Source organism: Haemorhous mexicanus, chromosome 8 (assembly GCF_027477595.1).
Source record: "Haemorhous mexicanus isolate bHaeMex1 chromosome 8, bHaeMex1.pri, whole genome shotgun sequence".
Classification (NCBI taxonomy): Eukaryota; Metazoa; Chordata; class Aves; order Passeriformes; family Fringillidae; genus Haemorhous; species Haemorhous mexicanus.
This window is the reverse complement of record NC_082348.1, coordinates 164868-188075: the sequence shown is the minus strand read 5'-3', so window position 1 is coordinate 188075 and position 23208 is coordinate 164868. Positions and strand designations below refer to the sequence as shown.

The window sequence follows — 23208 nt, the reverse complement described above, 5'->3', positions numbered from 1 at the left end:
GGAGAAACTCTCTCCCAGCTTTTTCAACTACATGTCCAGTAAAGGGGAACAGAGAAAGAGACATTTTGGTTTGTTAGAGTAGAAAAAGAAATACAGATCCTGTACTTTGCTATTTCTTACCTTCTGAAAGACTGACTTGGCAAGATGAAGACTCAAAACTCATAAATGTAGTAAAAATTACAAGAAAATTTTATTTGAAAAACTGAGTTTGAGTACTTGATTCTTAAACAGAAATACCACAAAGTAGAACTACCAGGAGCTTAAAGTTCTGGGAGTTTCTATCAGTGAAGGTTCAACCAGCCACAGAAGAGAAACACAAGTTTTCTTTTCCATTTGTTTCTGATACAATTAATTCCTCCAGCTGCGTAAAATTTCAATTAATTTTAACAAACACCTTCAAAATTAAGTGGTTTTACTATTTCTGCTGAGTCTCTAGCCAGCGACTAATGGCCATTTTTAGTGTTCGGTTTGGTGTGAGCAGGAGAGAGTGGAGAGGAAGATTCGTCATGGGACTAGATCGTCTATTGCTGATCCAGTTTTCCATTGCTTCCCTTTCATAGGAATAGCCATCTGCAAAGAAACCATCAACAAAAGCTCATGTTACAGAGGCTTGGGCACTGTGGCACCGTGCAGGTGTTAGCTGTTTAAACGTAAAAGGGAAGTAAGGAATCATCCAAACAGGAAAACTGAGATCTAGAATAAGTACACTGTGTGTGAAATCTTTACTGTGGATATAAACAGTTCTGGCTAGTTTTATATATCCATCTCTCCCTGCAAAGCACCAAAATATATTATGCATAAGTTAAATAAGACTTTCTTTTCAGTTTGAATGATCCATAATGTGAAGTAAAAGCTCATTACCATCAATTGCCTAACACAGCTAAAGCCTTCTGCTTTGCTGAAGGGGCTTGTCCACCTGGCTGACCCAGCCCTGAGCTGTGCCTGTGCAGAGCCCTCACCACCTGCCCAGGTTGAGGACTTTGGCTCTAAGAGTTGGTAGCTGAACCAGCTGATCCTCAAAGAACAAAAATTAGGCCCCAGCTAAGTGTCAGTCATCCAGGAATATCTGTGGTGGAATACAAGCCTGTTCCCTATATGCCCCTCCTCTTGTCTCCTTACTTCTTATTGAATAAAGCAACTATCATTCCAGCTGTTAGCAAATGTCTTCATATTTTGGCCATTTTAATTCTCAGAAGTCTGCCCTAATACCTCAGAACTGGATGAAGTTAGTTGTTATTTACAGAGCAACAAAAAAAAAAAAAATACTGATCTTCTGATATTTGTATGCTCACCCTTCCCTCTCTCCCCAAGAATAGAGCTACAAAACAATTGTTCTTCATGAAGTGTTTTAACTACATAACATCTTATGCTGCTGCCATATCACAGTTCCAATGGCAGCTGCATTTAAAGGAGTCTCATTCTATACAAACTTAAGTGCCCTATAGATGATTTGCTAAGCATAGAAATGAGTCTGGAGTTTTTTGTTGTTGGTTTTTTTTTTTTGGGGGTGGGAGTGGTTTGATTTGTTTGTTTCCTTTTTGCCCCACTGAATGCACAATTCCATTTTGCATTTACTGAGCCAACACTGTTATTAGGCTTGTAATTATATTTACAAAGGCACATAAAGAAAGGCACATTAAGAAAAGGAAGAAGTTGATGATACAGTATTTTTCTCCATATCAGAGCTGTAATTCAGCAAATTAAATGTTTATCACAATTCTGGTTTGTTGCAACAGCTATTTAGAATAGTTTATCTTTCTATGTCTGCTGTTAAAGTAGGTGTGAGAACACAAAAATGGGCCTATCTTTACCCTCAAGTAATTAGTTTTAGTCCATGTCATGTAAAGACATACCTGTGGCAATGACAGGATCTTTCATAAGCTCTCTTGTTATAGGACATAGGAACTCATCAGGAACAGAAACCGACATCATTGTCATCTTCAGTTCTTCAATTTTCTGGAGAACTTTACTGCGCAGACCTAGAGACTCTGAAAAATTATTTGTACATGAAGTGGCCAGCACAGACAGGTAAGGCAAAGAGGTCAGGTCTTGGAATAGTCAGCACCTGTTACAGGAGACATAGCTCCTTCTCACCACCCCCTAAACCAGAAGCCTGCAGCCAGGCCTGGCTCCCACTCCAGTCAGCTCTGCCACAGTTCCTCTCTCCTGCTGTGCAACAGGAACTTGGGGTAGTAATGAAAGCAGTCAGTAAAAGCAGTGCAAGGGCAGCAGAGCCCCGGCAGAGCAGTGGCCTGGTGGCCGTGCCATTGCCCTACACAGTGCGAGTGCAGCGCTGCCCTGCAGCCACACCCGGCCACAGGACACTGCAGGACACTTTGTCCCCTTGGCACGGGACAAAGCAGTGCCAGTGAGGTTCAGCTGTGCACAGGTGCTGCCAGCACCTCCAACAGAATAGATTTCCCTTTGCCTCCACAATGGCATTCAACACGCCTGGTCATACCCACCTCTGATACTCTACACCTGCTCTACAGCAAAGCTGTCTGGGCCTTACAAAGGCACAACTGAAAGGTGCCTGAGCCTGTGGTTTTTAAAGAATACTGATGTCCTCCAAGCTGCAAAGACTCTGAAAAACTTCCAGAGGTCTTCAGCTAGATCTTACAGTCTCAGAGGAAAGAAAACAGTTTATCAAGGAGAGAAAGGACATGCTCATTCAAGCATTTGTATGGTGGTAGACACCTAAAATTTAGTTAAATAGGAATTTGAGTAACACAGAAAATGTTGTTCATTTTAGGCAAATAGTATTTTCCTACTTTGTAAATGCTTGAGCTATGCCAGATAAAGAACAATATTTTTCAAGTCAGATATATGAGGCCATAATTTCTATACCTTTCTATACCTTCTCCCCACAGAGAACTCTGTAGCAAGTCACACTACATTCAATTTTCACAGAACTTTCTAGTCAGCATTATCTGATTAGCCTCAGCTGGCAATTACTGCAACAAACTTTTATGCTACTTCAATGCTAAGGAAAATGTTTGCATAAACTGAGGTAGCCAAGTGTCTTTCATGGATGACAATTCCTGACAGATTCCCAGCATTTCTGTTATTTCTAGATTTCAATAAAGCCAGCTGAAATAATATGATCCAATATAGTCCACACACACACACACACACAGAAACGAAGGGAGCAGTCTTCCTACAATGAAAAATAGCCAACTGTACTTTTTAATAGGTTTCTTACCTCATTCAGGCTTTTGTCATACTTGACCTCACTTTAGCAAATGTATTAGCATCTAATTTACACCTAAATCTGGCCATCAAAATTAATAGAGAACTTGTATTTCAAAAGTTCCAGTGCAATTCGCTGTCTTTAAACGTCTTATTTCATAATGACCACTGTGGAATCATTACTAATATGGGGCTACCTTTTGATTCCTTCTAAAATGTAATCAATCACAGTTTTGCAGTAAAGCAATAGGACAGGCTATGAACCTGATGCATTAGAAATTGTCTGAGCCAGGCAAGCTTTGCTTGGTACTTACCAAAAGTCATCATCAAATGTACACTTAGGAATTTCACTGTTCAATTCAAGGTTGGTGACCACCTGCAATTCTAAACTGCACTTCTGCAGACTGATAGGAAAAACTATAGACCACCCTATTTACCAAAGTGAGAAACATGAATTATAGAGAAAAGCTGAAATTCCTTTTCCACAGCTTAATAATACAAGATCGAACAAGGAGAATAGAAACAAAATCAGGTAAGACCATTTAACAGTATCATTAATAGAAGTGTACTGTATGTCTCCAGGTATGAGCAAACACACACACACACACACAAAAAAAAAAAAAAAAGGAATACTGTGGACAATGTAAAATAAGGGGGTTTTTAACAGCCCTGGAAATGAAATTAAAAAGGCATTTCAGGGGGAAAAAAACCCCATGTATGGAACTCCTAACTTGCTTTCATTACAACATTTCAAAGTACTCTAGAGATTAAAAACTATTTGGATTTCAATACTCTTACCAATTTTTAATTCATTAGCAAGACTTTCCTTAGTAAGATTCAGTAGTTCCTTGCCATCAATATTATTCATTTTGAAAAGTCCAACAAAGTCTGCTAAATCCTGTGCACAGAGCCAGGCTGAAACATCATCCTCTGACCAGTCCTTAACAGCCACCTTTGATTCATTTTCTACAGTACCTCCTTTGAAAATGAAAGAGTTAAAAAACAAAACAAAACATCCTAATTAAAAACAAACAACACCATCCTCCCTCCCCCACAAACAAACCTCACCACAACCCCCCCCCAAAAGCAAACAGCAATGAAATTCTCAGTTCAAAGAAACAATGTCATTAAGAGACCCTGTTTTCAAGTGTTCTCAGTACTAGACATTCTTCAACTAAGAAAATAAATGCTTCTTAGAGATTCCTTTGTGAGGGAGGGCAGTAATTTGGGTTTACCTTGTACCTATCAATTTTCAAAGTTTAGAGGAATTTAATCTCTTAGATGCCTACACTTCTGTCAAATTTGAATTGAGCAACCAACCAGAAAAGTGCTAGTAGACACTGGAATCACCTTGCAGTCCTTGGAAGGCACATCAAAATACAAACTTACTGTTGTGCTTTGAAAAAAAGACAAAATGTACCTTTGTTCTACAAACTTAGGTGCTGGTCTAATTTGTACCATTAGTTATCCTATATTAAGGGCACTAATGTCATTTGTACAATTAGTTTTTCACCAATAGCAATTAGTAAAATGCATTTCTAATTGCAAGTGTAATTGATCACATATTTTAGCACACTTGCAATTAGCATATTTTCAACCCATCACAAATTACGGGTGTCCAAGAAGTGTTTCAACACTGGCAATAACATTAATCTCTTAAATGCTGTCCAAAGAATAAGAAACTGCAAATATCAGAAAAACAGAGAGACCAAATTCATAAAATTAAGATATGTCTAGTATTTTTTTCTTTACAAAATAACAAAAAGAGAATACCTCTTCTGGACATTAATCAGGTTAATTAGAAGATAAAAAGCATGCACACAATCCTGATGTTACACATTAAGTGCAGATAAGAATGAGGGATTTTTGCATCTTCAGAAGGTGTTTTGAATTTAAAATAACTGATTTCAAATACTTCACACACTGACCTGCACAGGGTTGCTTAAGGTCAAGCTGCCATATGTGCACAGTTTTATCCATTGAGCCTGTGGCAAGTAAGGGACTACGTGGTGCAAAAGCACAAGTTGTAACATATCTACAAATAAAAAAAAAGTCTGAAAATTCATTGGAAAAGGATTTCTTTTATTTATGAAACAGAATAATCATGCTGATTTCTTACCTTTTATGCTGAGACAAAGTATGAAGGGTATTGCCAGTACTCTGTAAAAGAGTTTTTGTGATTTTAAATCTTAAAGAATAAAAAAAGTGTTTCTTCACTTTTTCCCTTCCAAAAGAGGGAATATTACTTCTTGAAAGGTGACAGAAGGTACCTTCAGAGAAGTTACACAACCTTGACAAAGCTGATCAGCAACAGAGTCAGAAACACAACTTGAATTTCCTGCTTTAAGCCCCTATTCAATTCCCTGGAGCACTGTTCCCCTGCACAATCAGCCAGCATGGAACATACAGGGAGAAGAGTGCTGGAAACTGACTGAATTAAATCCATATTGGCTGGTTGGCTGTGTGGATACAGACACTTCTACAAATCTTGTATTAGAAATGACCAAAAGGGTCATTGTGGGGGTCAACCCACAAGCCTTCAATTGGACCAATAATTAACCACACCTATTTGGCCTATTCTCTATTTGACCACTAAATACTAACGAGAAAACAAAATTCCTGAATTTTGGCCGTTTTAACTTATTATGGAAAGATTTTACCTCCTATGAAAAAGAGCATTTCTTTGACAGGTACAGACGGGTTGGAAAGATCATGAGCAAAATTATTCTGAATCACTAATTGATCAGTCAGCACTCCAATAGTTTGAGCTGTCAAGCATGATTAAAGTTCCCTAATATAGGTTGAAATCTCTCTCCCTCCCACAAAGGTTTATTGTCCCTACTTTTCCCCACAGAATCACAGGATGGTCGGGGACCTCTGGAGATCATATAGTCCAACCCCCTGCTAAATTAGCATCACCTGGAGCAGGTGTCCAGGCAGGTTTTGAGTATATCCAAAGGAGAATTTCAGAACTGGAACAGTTATTGTCCCATTTGATAAAAACCTAAGGCCACAAAAGCTGATGAACAGTATTAAGAAAGATGCAGGCTGTGGTTTCCTTCATCTTCCAAATTTCTGAGGCTCCTGAACTCTAGAAGACATCTTACACACCTGTCTAAACTTCAAACTATTAAAATAACTGGGCCAAAAACTTTGCAGGTATTGTATTAGTGATTTTGGTGAAAAACTTTAATTGTATCAATACAACAAGTATGTGCAGAACAAGCTGCACTTGAAATTTGTTCATCCTTCATTTTCAGCAAAATTATTATTTTTAACACTATAAAGTACTAAAGGTATATATACCACTTACAGGTGAATCATAAAGGAGATAATGTTATTATAAAAAATTCTTAAACAATAAGTTTTAAAGACATTGTACTTAATATAAAAATTTTCTTGAATTCTTTATTATACCTCTATTTGCACTTTACATATAACCAATTACAGAATTTCTATGTTCACCATTCCTGGTTTTATGTCAAAAGTTACAGTCTTCCTTGCTTTGGAAGCTAAGCTAAAGTTAGGATAAGAAAAAAATCCTTCCGCTTCAAAATGAATCTTGTAATACTCGTAAGAATGGAATTAACTGAGTCACACCCTGCTGCAGAGAAATCATCTGACAAATCCTCCCAATGTAAACAGCAAGTCAGAAAGACTGATCAGTTCTCAGGAGATATTTTGCTTTAGACTCCTTCCCCTCCTGCCCCCAAATGCACAGTAAATATTCTGGCTTAGTATAATTTGTATTTGTTAGTATTTTTTCATTGATACAATGCTGCAGAAGCAGTGTTTACATTTAAAGGCAACCCCAACAAATGATCCTGTGTTATGCTATACTTACAGTTTCATAGATTATGACGCTCTTGTCCACAGACCTTAAAAAAATACATTGACATGAAAGTGATGCAGAGAAGGAAAAAGAAAGTGTTTCATTAACTTTTTCCACAACCCAAGATTTCAAACTCAGTCACCTACAAGACATAGACAGACTGATTGTAAAGATACTTCAACAGCTCTAGAGGTCGCAGAACTATTCCTTAATTATTGATAATAAATATTTAGAAATCTTTAACTCTTTTGAACTTTCTGGTTTACAATATTGAAGCATGAACCAGGACAGCCTGACATTTCAACAAGGTGCTGCTTACCCCGAGACAATCATCTGTCCATCACATGAAAATGCACAAGCCAGAACTGGGGCAGAGTGCCCATTCAGTGTGCATTTATATTTTAACTGAACACCTAAAAATAAAAAGTTAAAACAATTATTACATATGGCTATATTTGACAAGGTATAACACAAGCTGCTCTGAGAAGCCCAAAGTTCCACCAAAGATGTGACTCTGTGATGCACTGTTTACAAAAAAGGGGATAAAAATATCACAGAGACAACTTCCCCTTTTAATATCTCAAACTTTATCACTTTGTAGTCTTAGCATGTCTCACAAAGTTTTAGATAATTAAATGTGTATCTGGACACACAATAATAATCCTTACACACTTTTTTATAAAGGAGATTACAAAAAAGTACCCACTGAAGATATTTTTGGCAATTTATGTAGTCTCTACATTGCAGTTTTTGCAGGAGCCAACATTCTTTTCTCCAGCTCTTATTCAAGGCCCAGGATATACTGAAACATGAAAATAAACCTCTCCCTGGCCAGGCAGATTAAGAGGTTCCAACCTATCAACCCGTTGAAAGGCCACAGTAGAATTTTTTTAAAAATCTTTACTTTCAATACTTGTTGATAAATAGGTTGATAAATAGGTTGCTAAATAAAATCTACATGGAGCAGCATCACAAAGTGCTGAATGCCTTAGCTGTTCTCCAGCTAATAATTAAAAGAAAACTTTCAACTTGTGGTTAGTTTGGCTGTGAATCCAGTAGTATAAATTTGATTTTCGATTTAAATTGTCACTAAACACCCAAGACATTGGTATATTCAAAAAACATTTCTATACAAACCTAAGAAATCTGCAAACAAAATAAGCCAGAGTTTGATACGATTATCTTGTCCACAGGAAGCCATCTGGAAGTATTTGAATCCATTTTCACTATCTGATAAAATTAAAATATATAAATGGGAGTCAGAAACATTGAAAATAACAGCAGATCAGTAAACTACATCAGCATAAAAATCATTGAAGAAGTTCTAAAACAGTTTGGACGTAAGAAATAGGTATCATTATACTCTTTTTCTGAATAAGTAGATTAAGACCAGAGCTGTGCTCATGTTTTATGTCTTCTTGGTGGGAAATGGTTGAATCCTCTGATTATATCACTAGAGTTTTTAAATCTAAATTATATGGTTATATCAATTTTTTCTACAGTTCTGCAATTCTCAAAATTAAACACATACACATGTACAAAATTTGAGAGTATCTGACAGGGAATTTTCATACTTTTACACATTCAACTTTTTACTTTTATAAACTGACATTTCCTGAGTGCACTCCAGCCAAACACTCAGTAAATACTGCACTAATGTGACATACAACTATAGTTTTATAGCCTTCCCTTCTGGATTCAGTGGCTATGAACATTTCTGACTCATGTTCCACGACTGGACTGTTAGATGCATAAGAAATTGGTTGGATGGTTGCAGCCTCAGGGTAGTGGTGAATGGCTCAGAGTCCCAATGGACCACTGGTGTCCCTCAGGGTTCTGTATTGGGAACAGTGCTATTTAGATATTTAATAGGCAGCAAGAAGGAAGCAAGCACACCCTCAGAAAATTTGCAGATGACATCAAGCTGAGTGGGGCGGGTGACACAAGAAGGACAAGGATCTGGGAGGACCCCAGAGGAACCTGGATAAGCTCCAGAACTGGCCCATGGGAACCTCAGGTGCTGGTGCAGCAGCCGGATTGGGGCAAGCCCCAGTAACAATCCAGGCTGGGGGTGAACAGGTGGAGAGTAGCCCTGCCAAGAAGGATTTGGGGGTGCTGGTGGGTGAGAGGCTGTGAACATTGCACCACTTGCAAGGTTCAGTTCCAGCTTCACCTCAGACTTCCTCATCCCCTCCCTACACAATCGTAATTCATCTCTATTCTTTTCCCAGGTTACACATCTTTTCTCCCACAGCCTGTGCACTCACTTCTTGCCTTTTAGTTTTACCAGCAGTTCTTGACTCAGCCATGCAAGTCTCTTGCCCTCCTAGCCCAGTTTCTGGTTCCTGGGGACTACTGATGCTTGCTCTCAGTAGAAGACTTTCCTGAAGATCTGCCAACTTTGTTCCATTCCCTTGTCCCTGAGGGCAGTCTCCCAGGGGATCCCACTGTCAGCAGGCAGGAGCCTGCCTCTATTCCATATCTGACCTGTATTCCTTAAGATGGTAAACTCCACCAAACTCCACCACAACTGCTCTAGATCCCATGAGCTCCTAGGCAACTGTGCCTGAATCCACTTCAAAGGCAGAAGAACCACCTGTTACAGCCTAAAGCACAAAGAACCTATCAGACACGCTGGATCAAAACTGGCTCTGAATTAAGCAGGTAAAGAGAGTCTCAATTTAAAACTATCTCTAATTGTAATGGATAAGCACTACTTGTATGCATTTCATAATGCATTAAATCTGCCAAAAATCCTGGAAGGTTCAACCATTGATGATTACACAGTAACACACAAAAGGAAATATGTTGACTTTCAATAATATATAGATTAAAAAATCAAGAATTATCTGAAATCAGCCAGAACAAATCCACAGTGCAGGAAATACCAGCTTTGTTGCCTGTTTATCTTGGCAGAAGGCTGTAGTTTTTAAACCAAAAGAATAATCTCAATATGAAATGGAGTGGTGGAAATTACACTCCGATCTGTTTCAGCTGCAACATATTTTTTGCCCTCAGATGCAACTCTTAGTTCACAATGATGTTTTTTGTGTGGTATTTTCACTAAGTAAGATCCTGCACCTTTCAGAGGGCAGATATTTGTTTGATTTGGTATTGTCAATCGCTAATTCTCTGCTCTGAAGTGGATGTTCACATCCTTCTTCCTCAGGTTCCTCCTGCTTTCTCTCCCACTGCTCCTCTCATGTTTTCTTCCACTCTGCACCACCTCCTTAGACAGGGGGGTACACAGACAATAGTACTTATTGCCAGGTTTAGCACTTGAAGATGCAAGTGGCTGCTCAATTATAACTTTCAGGGCCTTTGAAAGGGCAGCTTGTGTATTCTGAATACAACAGCCTAAATATGTCTATGAAGATCTGGAAAGCACAAAAGTATACACACAAGGTTATTAAGTGAAGCTGCTTCATTACTTCCTAAAGCTGACAAAGAGGTTTCTTCCCAATTTCCTAACCTCCATTAGAAGCAAATGACTATGTGGTCAAATGCTGAAACAGCTCCAATATTTTTGAACATCTTAGTGGAATGCAGGCAATTCTGGGCTCATTACTCCCCCAACTTCCTCTAAATGACAAAGTCAGGTGCAGGAAAATAGCCTATCTGTTCATATTCCTCAGTTCAAGTATTTAGCTTATTAGGTTTACAGCTCTCTACATTGTTTTAATCCAGTCCTGCTCCTTGGGAACCAAAATATGAAAGAGTCAAGTGGGAAAGGTAATCAAACACTGCATCTCCTAACACCCTTGTATGCCACAGGGGTAATTAGGTACTCAAAGTTATCACCCTGTTTGTTGACCTAGTACATTCCTTGCCACCAACTTGACCACAACCTTTACTTACGAATATTCAGAATATTCAAAAACATCAGCTCTTCACAAGGTCACTTGTATTTTGAGAACCAATGGCAAAAATAATATGAAAACAAGAGCTGGGGAGAAATAAATCTCTCTTTTTTTAAATGTTCCTCCTCGGATGAGTTGAATAACTAACCAGATACTGGATGTGAAGAAATATCACAGCAGGTAACGCCAAGATCATGTGCTTTTTCATTATACAGGCATCTCATTTTATCATCCCAAATGGTTAAATCACCACTTGATGATCCAGTGACAAAGAAGTTTCCATTGGGAGAAAATGCACAAGCCATCAAAGAGCCACCTTTAACTTTCCCAGATCTGAAAAGCAAGAGTACACAGGATTTGAATTTAGAGTAGGTCAAGTTCTACAAAGTGACCTCTCAAATGCAGTCTGATGCAATAAGCCAAACTCTTGTAAGGTTTGCACTTTGGAACTAGCTAACAGAGGAAAGAGAAACTCAAACCAACTATGAAAAGAGCAAAATAAGCTCTGCAGCAGGGACCAGACCAGCTCTTTGACAGCAGGAGGGAAAACATGAGATGGAGGCCCAAGGCAATAATTTTAACTGAGTGATAAAATAATTTTCAAACGAAAGACAATGTGCATGGATTTAACACTTAAAAGGCACAATGCACTGTCAAAATTCTATGGCAGGATACATTTTAAAAGTCAAAGATACATGTACAACTATAATTAACACAGAATTACATGTACACAAACAAGGGGAAAAAAGATGGACACTTCTTCTGGTTTTAGAGAAAAAAGAGAACACCGACTAGCCCATATGATAAGCTGTAGCTGAGTAGAATACTTTGTGTTTTATGATGTAGGATTAATTTTGCACCACTTGTACACAAGAGAAAGCAATGTGGAAAAGAAATGATGCATTTTAATTAAGTCAGCCAAAGCACTTTGTAAAACTGATCTTCAAAGAAAATTTCTAGCAGATATGGAAGGGTGGTCAACCCTCAGGAAGGAAGTGGGGTCAGCCTGACATCCTTTACGTTATCTGATAACCTGAAGTTAATCAAAAGAGTCTCACTCCTTTTAATGGACACCAGATCCAGCCAAGTGTGCATAGCTGTCTTTAAGTGCGGGGAGAAAATCACAGCCATGAGAAACAGTCACAAGACAAGAAATGTCAGAACTATTTACTCTGTCATCATACTTTGTAGAACAGTGCTAATGCTCTTTTACTGACAGAAATTTTATTTGAAGCCAGAGGTGTCAAACTTAATGTCACAGAAGACAAGTCAATTAAATTTTCCTCAGAGTCACACTAATCAGACCCATGACCTTCTAAAAAGCATTGTCTCAATTCTTTTATTAAGAATACTATCAAATCCACTACAGTGCTTCCCATTTTTATATGTACAATCCTTTTTCTTTAGTGTAGTTTTTACAAATTTCCTTCTTTCCCACAAAAAGTTGCAGATTTGCTTTCAGTTGCTCTGAAGGCAAAATAGCATTGTAAAGTAAATTGTAGCAAAATAGCATTGTAAAAGTAAAATAAATAGCATTGTGCATGCATTTAAAATTTGCATACCAGTTTTGTAACTTACTACTGAACAGGAAATAGAGACCAGTAAGAAATAAACATAAGTCAAGCTGCTTTCCTGTTGTTCACATCCACCATAGAACTTATTTAAATAGCCACCATACTTCACAATCTGAACTGTCAATTACAACAGCTGAGTAGATAAGGAGCAAATTTTATGTAATTTTATTATAATTACCATCCATATATTTAGTCAAGTGACAAAATAGTGTAGTTAAATGTTTTCTCATTTTCAGCATCAACACAATCAACTGTTTCAAAAGAAACAGAAGACACAGATTGACATTAGATGGTTAACTAACTTCCTCTGACATAGTTTTTAAGCACTTTGATGATTTCTATGAAATCTATACTGATTTCAACTATTAAAACCAGGACATGTGCATTTTTCTACCTGCAATTACAAATCACAATAAAAATATTCATCAGCTGAAAATACATACATACATGCACATTCCAAAATAGATATAAAATTAAGCTGACTGCTGCTGGCCTGTTAACACTCTGAAATGAACTTTTAACAGTTGAAGGGGACAGGATCATAATGTTCATGTTTTTTCTTATTTCTCTACAATGAAAAGACCAAAGCAGAATCATTTCTGGTTGTAATACCAATATAATTTCTAAGTAGTCATTATACATTCACCATTCAACTAGAAGAAAATTAGGGTGTAGGTCTAAAACATGCAGTATTAAGAGCATACAATTGGAAGAAATGTTGTTTTCATATTTCTGGGTTTTTCCCTTCAGCAACATGCATTCTGAATAAAGAAAAAAAGATCTCTTCACTAGTAATGTCTCAAAACAAATAAATCCTCAGATTTTAGAATACTAATGACTGAATTTCCCAATTTTTCTGAAAGATAAAACTAGGAAGAAATAGGTTATCAGTACCTCTTTACTACCAGAAACCATTTCAATGTTTCTTTATGTATTACAAAAAACATGGTGGCAAAAATCTTGGACAATTTATGGACAAACTTCCAGATTTACACAATTTCAAGTAACTATAATCAATAATTTTGAAAAACTGTACCGTTTCCCACATAAATCACCACTGTGGAAGGCTAAGAGGGACATGCTTGACAGGGGACTACCAACATCAAACAATTCTGTCTTTTAGAAACAGCTGTTCCCTCAATCCTGTGTGAAACATCAGTTTGCTCAAATTCTTAACTACTTTTCTAACTTTAGAGAGTAATTTAGTTGCATAATAAGCCCTAAAACCTAAATAATGTCTTGTCCAAGTACAGATTACAACAACTGGCCTAAAGAATTCACTGAAAGACTGAGATGTAGAAGAAGACTCTGAAGATAGCTCTAAGGTTCATGCCTTTAACTATGCAACACCAATAAATATGCTCATCTGCTTTGTTTAAAATGTTTCTTGGAAACCTATGTGAAATGTTGACTGTCATGCTTAACTTATTTAGTACCAATACTTCCTTCGTCACTTTATGTCTTAAAATGTACAGTTTCGGGATAGGTCCATAGCTTCCAAACTCTGGTTGCTGGATTACCAGCAAGCTTCTAAGACCTTCCTGAGCACCGAACTCCTAGTGATTAAACATATAATTTATACCACTACGTGTAATGCAATATAAAGCACACAGTACAGTCACGCTCCACTAACTGCCTATTATGTACCACAGTTTGCTGACCCACTGCTTAGAAACCAGGTGCATACAGTGTGCAATGCATCCTGATCTCACGTTAAATCAGTGAAATTAACTTTTAAAAAATCAGGACTTAGATGGATGATAACCTTGTAAAAATTAAAGCTTCTTGAGTTCTCATTGTTTAACTTAAAAAACCAAAAAGCTACTTAGCACTTCTCCCTCTCCTATTGATAATCTGTTGGTTATCTAAATCCTATCCCTGTTTCCTTGTGATATCCATCAGAGGTGTAAGTCTGCATCTCTTGTATACAGTACAGCATACTGCTTGAACTATATTCACCTCAAAACAAAGTATTTGTCAAAAAAATTGGCACTCACCGGTACAGTTTCATGGACTGCACGTTCCAAAGAACCACGCTGCCATCCGCTGCCCCTGCCAACAGGTAGGTGGGCTCAGGAGAGAAGCGGCAGACCCTGACGGGGCTGGCCCCGGGCTGCTGGAGCACGGCCAGCCTGCGGCCGTCGCGGGTGTCCCACAGCGCCGAGGTGCCGTCCGTGGAGCACGAGGCCAGCAGCAGTCCCGACGGCGAGAAGCAGCAGCAGTGCACGGCGTACGTGTGACCTTCCAAAGGCGAGTACGGGAGCTCAGCAAAGGTGCTCAAAGAATAAACACGAATTGTTTTGTCCAAGGAACAAGTAGCCAAGCACGATGATGAGAAGGCACAGTAATTGACATCATCACTATGATCTGATAAAGTGTGAATTAATGTCGCCATTTGAAAAAATAAAAATCTGAAAAAGAGTTTAACAGACTTAATTTTCCTGTTTTGTAAATGAAACATACTACCTTAGCAAGACAAATACTGAAGGAAAAAAAAAGAAAAAAACTAATTTGCAAAGTAAGATTTTCAGCTAGCATTGCTTAAGCAGAGAATCATAAAATCACAGACTAATTTGGGTTGAAAGGGACCCTAAAGCCCATGCAGTTTCAACCCCCTGCCATGGACAGGGACACCTTCCACTATCCCAGGTTGCTCCAAGCCCCATCCAGCCTGGCCTTGAATACTTCCAGGGATGGGGCAGCCGCAGCTTATCTGGGCACCCTGTGCCAGGGCTTCCCTACCCTCACAGCCCAGAATTTCTTCCTAATCTCTAATCTAAACCTACTCTTAGTTTAAATCCATCGCCCCAGTCACTGCATGCCCTTGTAAAAAGACCCTCTCCAGCCCTTTTGTGGCTGGAGCACTTTCCAGTGAAGACCGAGACAAAAAAGTCATTGAGTACCTCAGCCTTCTCCACATCTTGGGTAACCAGGTCTCCTGTTTCCTTCCAGAGGGGGCCCACATTTCTCCTAATCTTCCTTTTATTACCAACATACCTATTAAAGCTTTTCTTGTTGCCCCTGACATCCCTGGCTGGATTTAATTCCATCAGGACTTTAGTCTTCCCTTAATCCGACTGCCCAAAAGATCTCTCTGTAGTCCTCCCAGTGTACCTGTCCTTACTTGCATCCTCCTCCTCTTTGTTTGAATTTGTCCAAGAGCTCCCTTCTGCTTACTTTCACAGAGAGCAACAGTAGTGATGGCAAAACATCAGCGCAATACCACATACTTGTATTGCCAATCCAAAGTTTGACCAGCCTGACTAAAATGTTTAAGTCAAAATGTGAATATTAATTGGGTGATCAGCATTGGAACCTCTCCAGAAATTGCATTTGCTGCTACACAGAACAACAAAAGGCAATGTGAACTTCACACGCATTTTCCCAGGATGTAAAACTGCTAGAACCAGTTTAAATTGTATCAGACAAGTGATTTACACTGCTGAGGTCCAGGAAATCCCCAAAGAGGTACATTCCAACCAGTTACTCCCCATGCTGCAGATCACAAACAAGTTTCCTGAGAATAAATGCACAGAGACAAAATGAAGTGCCTACAGCTCTTATAAGCTGTTTCTAATGAAAAAAAAACCAAACCCAGTAACACTATTTATATTGCGTTAACTTATATAATAGTCTGCTGTTTTAGATAAGTGCTTCATTCTGAATGATAATTTCAGTGCTGAGGCATCTGCGAACAAAACCATGTATACTCACACTTTTTTTTTTTACATAGAAACATACACACACACATATGTTTGTATGTGGACATGTAAGTATGTATAAATGTATGCACACATATGCAGAGGTATGTACATATACACACAGACACAAAGGTGCATATGTAAGAGCAAAATACTTGTTCTCTTCAGACAGTGTATGGCACACTGATTTAGTTAAAGACAAGATCATTGAATACTACCTACTTTAGCTTCAGGATGCTCAGTTTTACTACCACTCTCTTTATAACCATTAAACAAATGAAGGAGTATCAGTAACATAGCTGCAGAAAGAAAATAAACATATTTTCTTCAACTATAAGAAACCGAAGAGTTAGAGAAAACATCTGGAAAGATGAGCTGAAAAAGGCACCTTGATCTCACTGTCAGGAGACTTGCAGGACCTCACTGCAGAAAAGCAAACCTAAGAACAAGAGGTTTCAGTATCAATAAATCGACTGAGGGAGCTAGGAGCAGCGGGAGCATTCGTCACCAGAGAGATGTTCAGCACCACAGCATCATCTCCGGCAATTACGTATTTTTTTCTCGCACTCCACAAACCAGCAGCACCGGCCCACAGGAAGAGCCGCAGCAATTCTCGACACGGCTGGCAGCCGGTTCCCTATTGCTCTTTCCCGCAGCCTAGCCCCACCCAACCCATGGCGCCGGCAGCGCGGCCCGGACGCGCTCGGAAGGTCTGTGGAGTCACCCCGAGCTCCAGTGGCACGTGTTCAGGGTAAACAAGACCCTGCCCCGGCTGCGCGGGGCCCCGGGCCGGCCGTGAGGGATCCCGCCCGCACCAACCGCGCTCTAACCGCGGCGCCTCCTGCCTCGACCACCCCGCCACGGCCCAGGGAGCTGCGCACGCGCGGGGCCACCCCCCGGCCTCCCGGCATGGTGCGCTCCGGGCCGACGCGCCCCGCTCCGGGCCGCGCCACTGCGCGCCGGCCGCGGGGGAAGCCGGAGCTGCGTTTCCCGCTCTCACCGCCGCCACTGGTCCCGGCCCCAAGGCAGCGCGGGCTCGGATTGTGCGACCTTCAGCGCTCCGCGCCCTCAGCTCCGGCTCGGAGCCGCACAACAGCCGCCGGCGCTATGGCTGCCTTGGCACGAACCCTGCGTGGGCGCAGGCGGTGGCAGCGCCTGTGGGATGTTGGCGGGGCCGGATGCTAACCCGGCCACTGCCGCGCCCTCGCGTCAGAGCACTGCCGGGCGCCAGCCGTGTCCGAGCGGGCAGCGGGGCCACGCTCTGCTGCTGAGATCGACACGGTGACCCCCTCACCCCGGCCTCCGCCCGCCACAGGCGCGGCCCTCGAGCAGAGCAAGGGGAGGTGCAACAAAGAGTGCTCCCCCAGGCCCAGCAGCCGTCAGGTAACTGACACCATCGCCCTCACCCCGCTCCCCGCCTTCACATACACGCTCAGCAACTCATACATCATAAATGGTTTAGCCAGCATCTACACATTTGAGGAAGACAAAGTCACTTTTTCGGAGTCACTGTGTCCAGGAAGCCTTCCGCGTTTAGTCTGTACCATTTCATGCTCTGTTTTATAGCATTTTATTTGATTGCACACTCTGTGATCCACGGCTGAAGTCTAGCCTTTCATTGTTCTGAATCCCAGGTGGCAGCCACTTTGAAAGAAGGCTTTAGACCTCCTTTTAAAGATACATATTTTGATTTTCAGCTGCTTTTTCATCATCCCATTTTTCCCAAAGAGATGAAAAGAGACAAAAGAGAACTCACACTCTACCATAACACTCTTCATTGAGTGTCATTACAGTATTTATAAAATAGTAAGTTTGAAAGTTTCAGGATAAATTCTGTAAACTAAGACTGGCACACTGTTCAGAAAGGATGAGAGCACACTGGAAAATTTTTCCTCTTAAGAAAACATACAAACATCAACAGGAGAGAAATTAGCAAAGAGGAAATGTTACACACATTTTTCGAGTGGTTAAATCCCTGCTCTTTTCTATGGATAGAGGAGGGCATATGCATGACTCAAGCTTGCCATTCAAATATAGTATTTCCTGTAAATTTAATTTTACTGCAAGAGTAATGAAGACAGATATTGTATGTAGTGCAGCTAGTGACCTGTCAGATATTTCAGAAAACTAACAGGTCTAGTATTGCAGACAAAGCATAAACCAGCACAGAATCTGAAAAAAAAAATCATTGAAGAACTAGATTTCTCAATTACTTAAGCATATTTATAACATCTTCTTACAGGCTTACAGTCATAAATTCAAAACATTGATTAATCTTCACATCTCTGGTACATGTCAGCAAACCTCTTTACTTAAGTCTTCAGAAAGGTCATGAAAAGGAAAGGCACAGAGCAGTCAGTATGGAAGTTCACTTTAGCATGCAAGACTGTCTGACACCCAAATGTGATTTTTTTTATTCAAAGTAATAAAGATTATTCTAACAGAACTTTGTAATAAAGGAAAATATTACTGAACAAGATATTCTGGGGAGAGCAATGGAATCATTAATTAAAAAATAGGCACTAAGACTCAAACACGGCAGACCTAGTTTAAAAGCAAAAACCAACACCCCAACATTATTTTGAGAGAACTACAGATATTGTGGTTCCACAGTATCTCTTTATTTTCTTCAGTCAGAGCAAGGATTATGATTAATGCCCATCTACAGGCCAAAAAAGGGCCTGTAGAACCTTACATGGACAGCAGTTTTCAGAAACACGACCAAACGTGCATTTCCATGTCCATAAGGACAGTGATCTCAACCTTGCAACACCTCTGTTATTTACAGGCAGGGAACTTCTCTCTGACTGCTTGGCAACTGCTTCTTATGAACTACCATTAAAAGCCCAAGAGAATTTGATGCATCCTAAGAACTCAATGTTAAACGCAGGACTCCCAACATATTATCTAAAAAATACCCCAAACCAAGAAACCTGTATATATACAACCTGAAGTATTAAAATTGTCAAGAAAATCTGGTTTGCAAAACAGTCTTTTATTGTATCCGTGCCACACATACTAGTGAAAAATAACACTCCTAAAAAGGGAAAAGAAAAAGAATGCTACCTTTCCACAACATTTTTTAAATAAAACTTCAAGTACTCTTACATTAGTACAAAAAAAAATTTCCGATCTATCTGCCCCAACAGGCCACCACAACACACAGTAGATAAAACACAGTGGTTACAAATGTCTTCTTTTGTTATTCTGTGGCAAGGCAAATGGAGGAAATGTTTCTATGAAAAAATACTGTGTGCGTAGGAAATTGTCACAATTTTCTTCCACGTGGATACAAATAATGATTACACTTGGATTTGAGGCCGTGGGGGCTTGAAATTATATAACAAAATAGAAAAATGGAAAACTAATATCCCCTACACCCTGTTTTAAAGGCAGGCACTACCAAGATTAAGGAGACTCCACAGTGTTGGTAGAGGATAATTACTGTACAAGCCATAGAGCTATAATTACTTAAAGACTAAAATAAAATGCTACCATCTTCCTAAGGCATAAACAATAATGTCTGCAAACAATATGTACACATCATACATATTTAAAACAAGACTTAATATAAACAATAATGAACAGTATATACATGTCTCAATTTTTCTTCACTGTCTTGAAATACAATTTAACTACACAAGTGATGCAGCAACATATATATAAATGTACTCGTAACTCTACAGTAAAGTTTAATTTTTAGTGCCTTCACAGCACATCAGTGTAAACAGTTTTACTTGGCTTTGTTTTATATTTTAAAACATTCCTTGTTGTATTTTCAATATTTAAAGCAATTTTCTAGTTCTTCCTTTTCACAGAAAACGAAGATTCTGAATGCTGTATAATCATAAATAATTCATAAAATTAAATACATTCACTAAAAAATAAACTACAAAGTAAAAAAAAAAAGAAAAATAGATATTTATTGAAAGGGAAAAGAGAACCATTTCCCCAAGTAGAGCTCTGGTGGTTGAATATTCAGTGCGTTTTGATAAATTGCTATTGCACTATAACACCCCTTCCTTTGAAATTCTTTGGGTGTGCTTCCCTGTTCTACCTAAATTAGTTTGTTAAAACACACAAACCAATAACCAAGGGGCCATGGTTGCTGTAGGAGTGAAGCCTTTAAAACTAGTATCACAACTCTGTGATATTTTGAAGGAAAAAAATTAGTTACGTATGTGCCTTGCACTTCCATGTAAATACAGTTCACATTGCTGGTCTTATCAGTCCTCATTTAAAAGAAGGGAAAAAAAATAAAATAAAAAAAAGAGTCCTAATAGCTTCAGCTCACTTTGAAAATCTCTGTCCATTTCTTTTCAAAATACTTCCTCATATTGTGGCCAGCCCTGCCTATGTCAGAATCATCTTCATTGAAAGTTTCACAGTTGTCAAAAACAAGCCTGACATCCAGCGAAAATGCTTCAAGATTAGGGTACCTAAAAGAAGGAAAAAAGTGAATGATTTTTGGAACACAGAGAATCAGAGGAAAAATATTTCCACTACATGAGAAAATATTTAAGTAAGAATTTAAATTAGAATTTCTAACAAGAAAATGAACATCAGTGAAAGGAAATACTCTCCTGTCACTGTTTTGCTATTTTCCTCACAAGTTTTCTACGGCAGAATTTCATGCCTGTACTCGAAAACAAACTTTTAGATAACTAATTCCTCCCTCTCTTTAACAGCTTTCTAGCTAAAATGCTACGGCTGTTTGCCATGTATGCATCTATTCTTGCGTTCAGGGTCCTTTCAAAATATTGAATACAGCTGAATTTATCGAAATGAGGAACAAATGGGTTAAAAAAAAAAGGCTGCCCAAATAATCTTGTGACACTGTCTTTACTAATTCATTTTATTATCCTGAACATACCCCTGAATGGCCCAAAGACTGTTCCAATATTCATAGGAATTATTAAAAATAACAGAAGTTACAAGTCTAGTGATATGAGCACACGGGAAGCATTTAAATCTCATATTCATGGGAGAAAAAGTCTGAAGAAGTTAAAATGCTTCTTGTGCTATCCTAGGGAAGTTGCTATGTGGAGCCAACAGGCACTGCAGAGGGTCCATCTTCACAGATTCATTAGAGCACAGGGATATTAACAAGGAGGGAAGGTACACAGAGGCATGCAGCGTGGTGCTCTCTTTAAAGAATCCGTGCAGTTTAACTGTAGGGCTATAAAATGATTAACCACCATTACGGGAGTGTTACCTACAAAAGAGCTGTCATTTCACTCCACAACCACAGCATTTACAGGGACTCCAAAAGCTTAACGCCTTCACAGTTGGTTCTCTCTGACATGCAATAACACTAAGGTGTCTCCATGAAAAAAAGGTTCCTTTTGATTGTTTTGGTGCATTTGACCTGGCATTTTGATTATTTTTCAGCCAGTTCCACACATTCTCCCATCCAACATGCTATTTTGCTTGGATATGGCAAATATAAAAGCATACAATAAAGAATTTTTATTTTGACTGTAAAAGTAATCACAGATGTGTCAGAGCAGAACAATATAGTTTGGCTAATTTTAATCATGTATTGTATTTCAGTGGTTAAATAGTTTTAAAATGTAAAGTACAATTTACAATAGGTTTACTTACTGTCCACTACTTAGCTTGTCTCTAATGGTAGAAAAGTCCATAGGTTTTTTAATAACTTTCTTATAACCAGGAACAAGTTTCAAGTTTACAGGAAGTAAGAAAGGCCAGGCATCTTCATGAGTTTCCAATTCTGAGAGAATCATACTGAATAAAATAAGGTTTTGAATCAGAATTTTTAAATTTTATTCATACATTCACAGTGTTTTCACTATTACATGAATTCCCTATGAGCTGCCAAACTATTCACTTTACAAAAGGAAATCTTCTGTGCACCCTGTTGAAGGCTGAGAACAATGTACATAGAGACAACTAAGTAACTAATATAGCATTAAGCTCTCTCCAGGCGACCTATGCGAGATGAAATTCTAATGATCAACACTCCAAACGAAAACATGGTCCTGCAACTTTGATCCTCAGCAAACCAGCTGCTAAAACTGACTTTCCAGGAGTGTGCCAAGGCTAAACAATGTCCCTTTTGACTGAGCAGCAATGCTACCACAGCAGATGGTTCACGTGCGCCCATTGTCCTTGATACCCTTGTATCAAAGTGTCAGTGCCACTGCTGCTGGGGCTGGGCTTCACTCTTCTCCCAGAAGACACACCTGTGTATAGGTATACATATATACATACATACATACATAGACACACACACACACACACACACAAAATGTGTATAGATATGGACATTTGTCAAAGAACAGCATTGCTGTTTCCCAGAACAGAGAGAAAAAGGATCAAGTAATACTTGTTTCAACAAGACTTACCCCTAAATTTAGCATCTGACACTTTACCTGCATATAGCCAGGTCCTTGGAGTCTCCATCTCTCTTAGGTTTCTTAACAGCAGTGCAAGTTTCTTGCTTTAACTGGCTTACACAAACATTTTCATCAATTTTTCTTTTTTTAGGGTCTGTTTTTCCTCTTTTTAAGGCAACACTTGTAGTTGCAGAGTCTTCATCCTCTGTTTCCCCTGGTAATTTTCTGCTTCTCTTTTGTTCATTACTTTTTTTACCTTTAATTTGAAGTTTTTTTATCTTTAGAGTTTGACCACTTGCCTACAATAGAGACAACTGAAATAAGTAATAACCTAGAAATTACAGAAACCTCTGTTATCACCGACAGACAATAATGAAGATCAGAAACAGAAGTACCAAAACAAATTAAATATTTAATATTAGAGATTATTCACTTTTTGCTCTTCTCTAAAGGCAAATAAGGCTGCAGAAATTCCTGGTACTCATGACCTAGGCTCTCAACTTGTGACAATACAAAAGCACTTGACATTCAAATTAGTACAACAATACCTCCTAACAACCAAGTTGGCATACTTTCAGACAAACATTCGTCCATTACTAAATGGCTGATACAAACATACGAAAAAAAAAATTCACTAAGTTTTTTCTCTGATTTTTCTTTTGAAACAGAGCCTGACACATTGGTCTGTCAACA

At 39.0% G+C, this 23208-nt stretch overlaps 2 protein-coding genes across 27 annotated transcripts in view; both read right to left on the bottom strand.

Annotated features, from left to right (window-relative positions):
- Positions 1-166: 166 nt before the first annotated feature.
- On the bottom strand, positions 167-17424 carry WDSUB1 (WD repeat, sterile alpha motif and U-box domain containing 1). 5 transcript variants are annotated; one of them, XM_059852412.1, is made up of 12 exons: positions 17157-17424; positions 16545-16595; positions 14453-14866; positions 11030-11214; positions 8159-8251; positions 7341-7434; positions 7034-7067; positions 5309-5349; positions 5118-5224; positions 3988-4167; positions 1854-1988; positions 167-570 (listed from the first exon to the last, which is right to left on the bottom strand). In XM_059852412.1, the coding sequence occupies exons 3-12, from the start codon at positions 14848-14850 to the stop codon at positions 416-418; spliced, it is 1422 nt and encodes a 473-aa protein (XP_059708395.1). In that variant the 5' UTR covers positions 14851-14866; positions 16545-16595; positions 17157-17424; the 3' UTR covers positions 167-415. The 5 variants fall into 5 exon arrangements, with proteins under 5 accessions (XP_059708395.1, XP_059708393.1, XP_059708394.1 ...); XM_059852410.1 differs by lacking the exon at positions 16545-16595 and having other exon boundaries at positions 17157-17423; XM_059852411.1 differs by lacking the exon at positions 17157-17424 and having other exon boundaries at positions 16545-17044.
- Positions 17425-18755: 1331 nt separating this feature from the next.
- BAZ2B (bromodomain adjacent to zinc finger domain 2B) overlaps positions 18756-23208 on the bottom strand; it is a 117083-nt gene continuing 112630 nt past the window's right edge. For 20 of the 22 annotated variants that reach the window (XM_059852370.1, XM_059852373.1, XM_059852375.1 and 17 more), the window contains 3 exons: positions 22552-22814; positions 21761-21904; positions 18756-20595 (listed from right to left, as the gene is read on the bottom strand). In XM_059852370.1, the coding sequence (XP_059708353.1) occupies positions 20442-20595; positions 21761-21904; positions 22552-22814 (561 nt within the window). In that variant the 3' untranslated portion in view covers positions 18756-20441. The other 2 variants (XM_059852387.1, XM_059852390.1) reach the window with 2 other exon arrangements.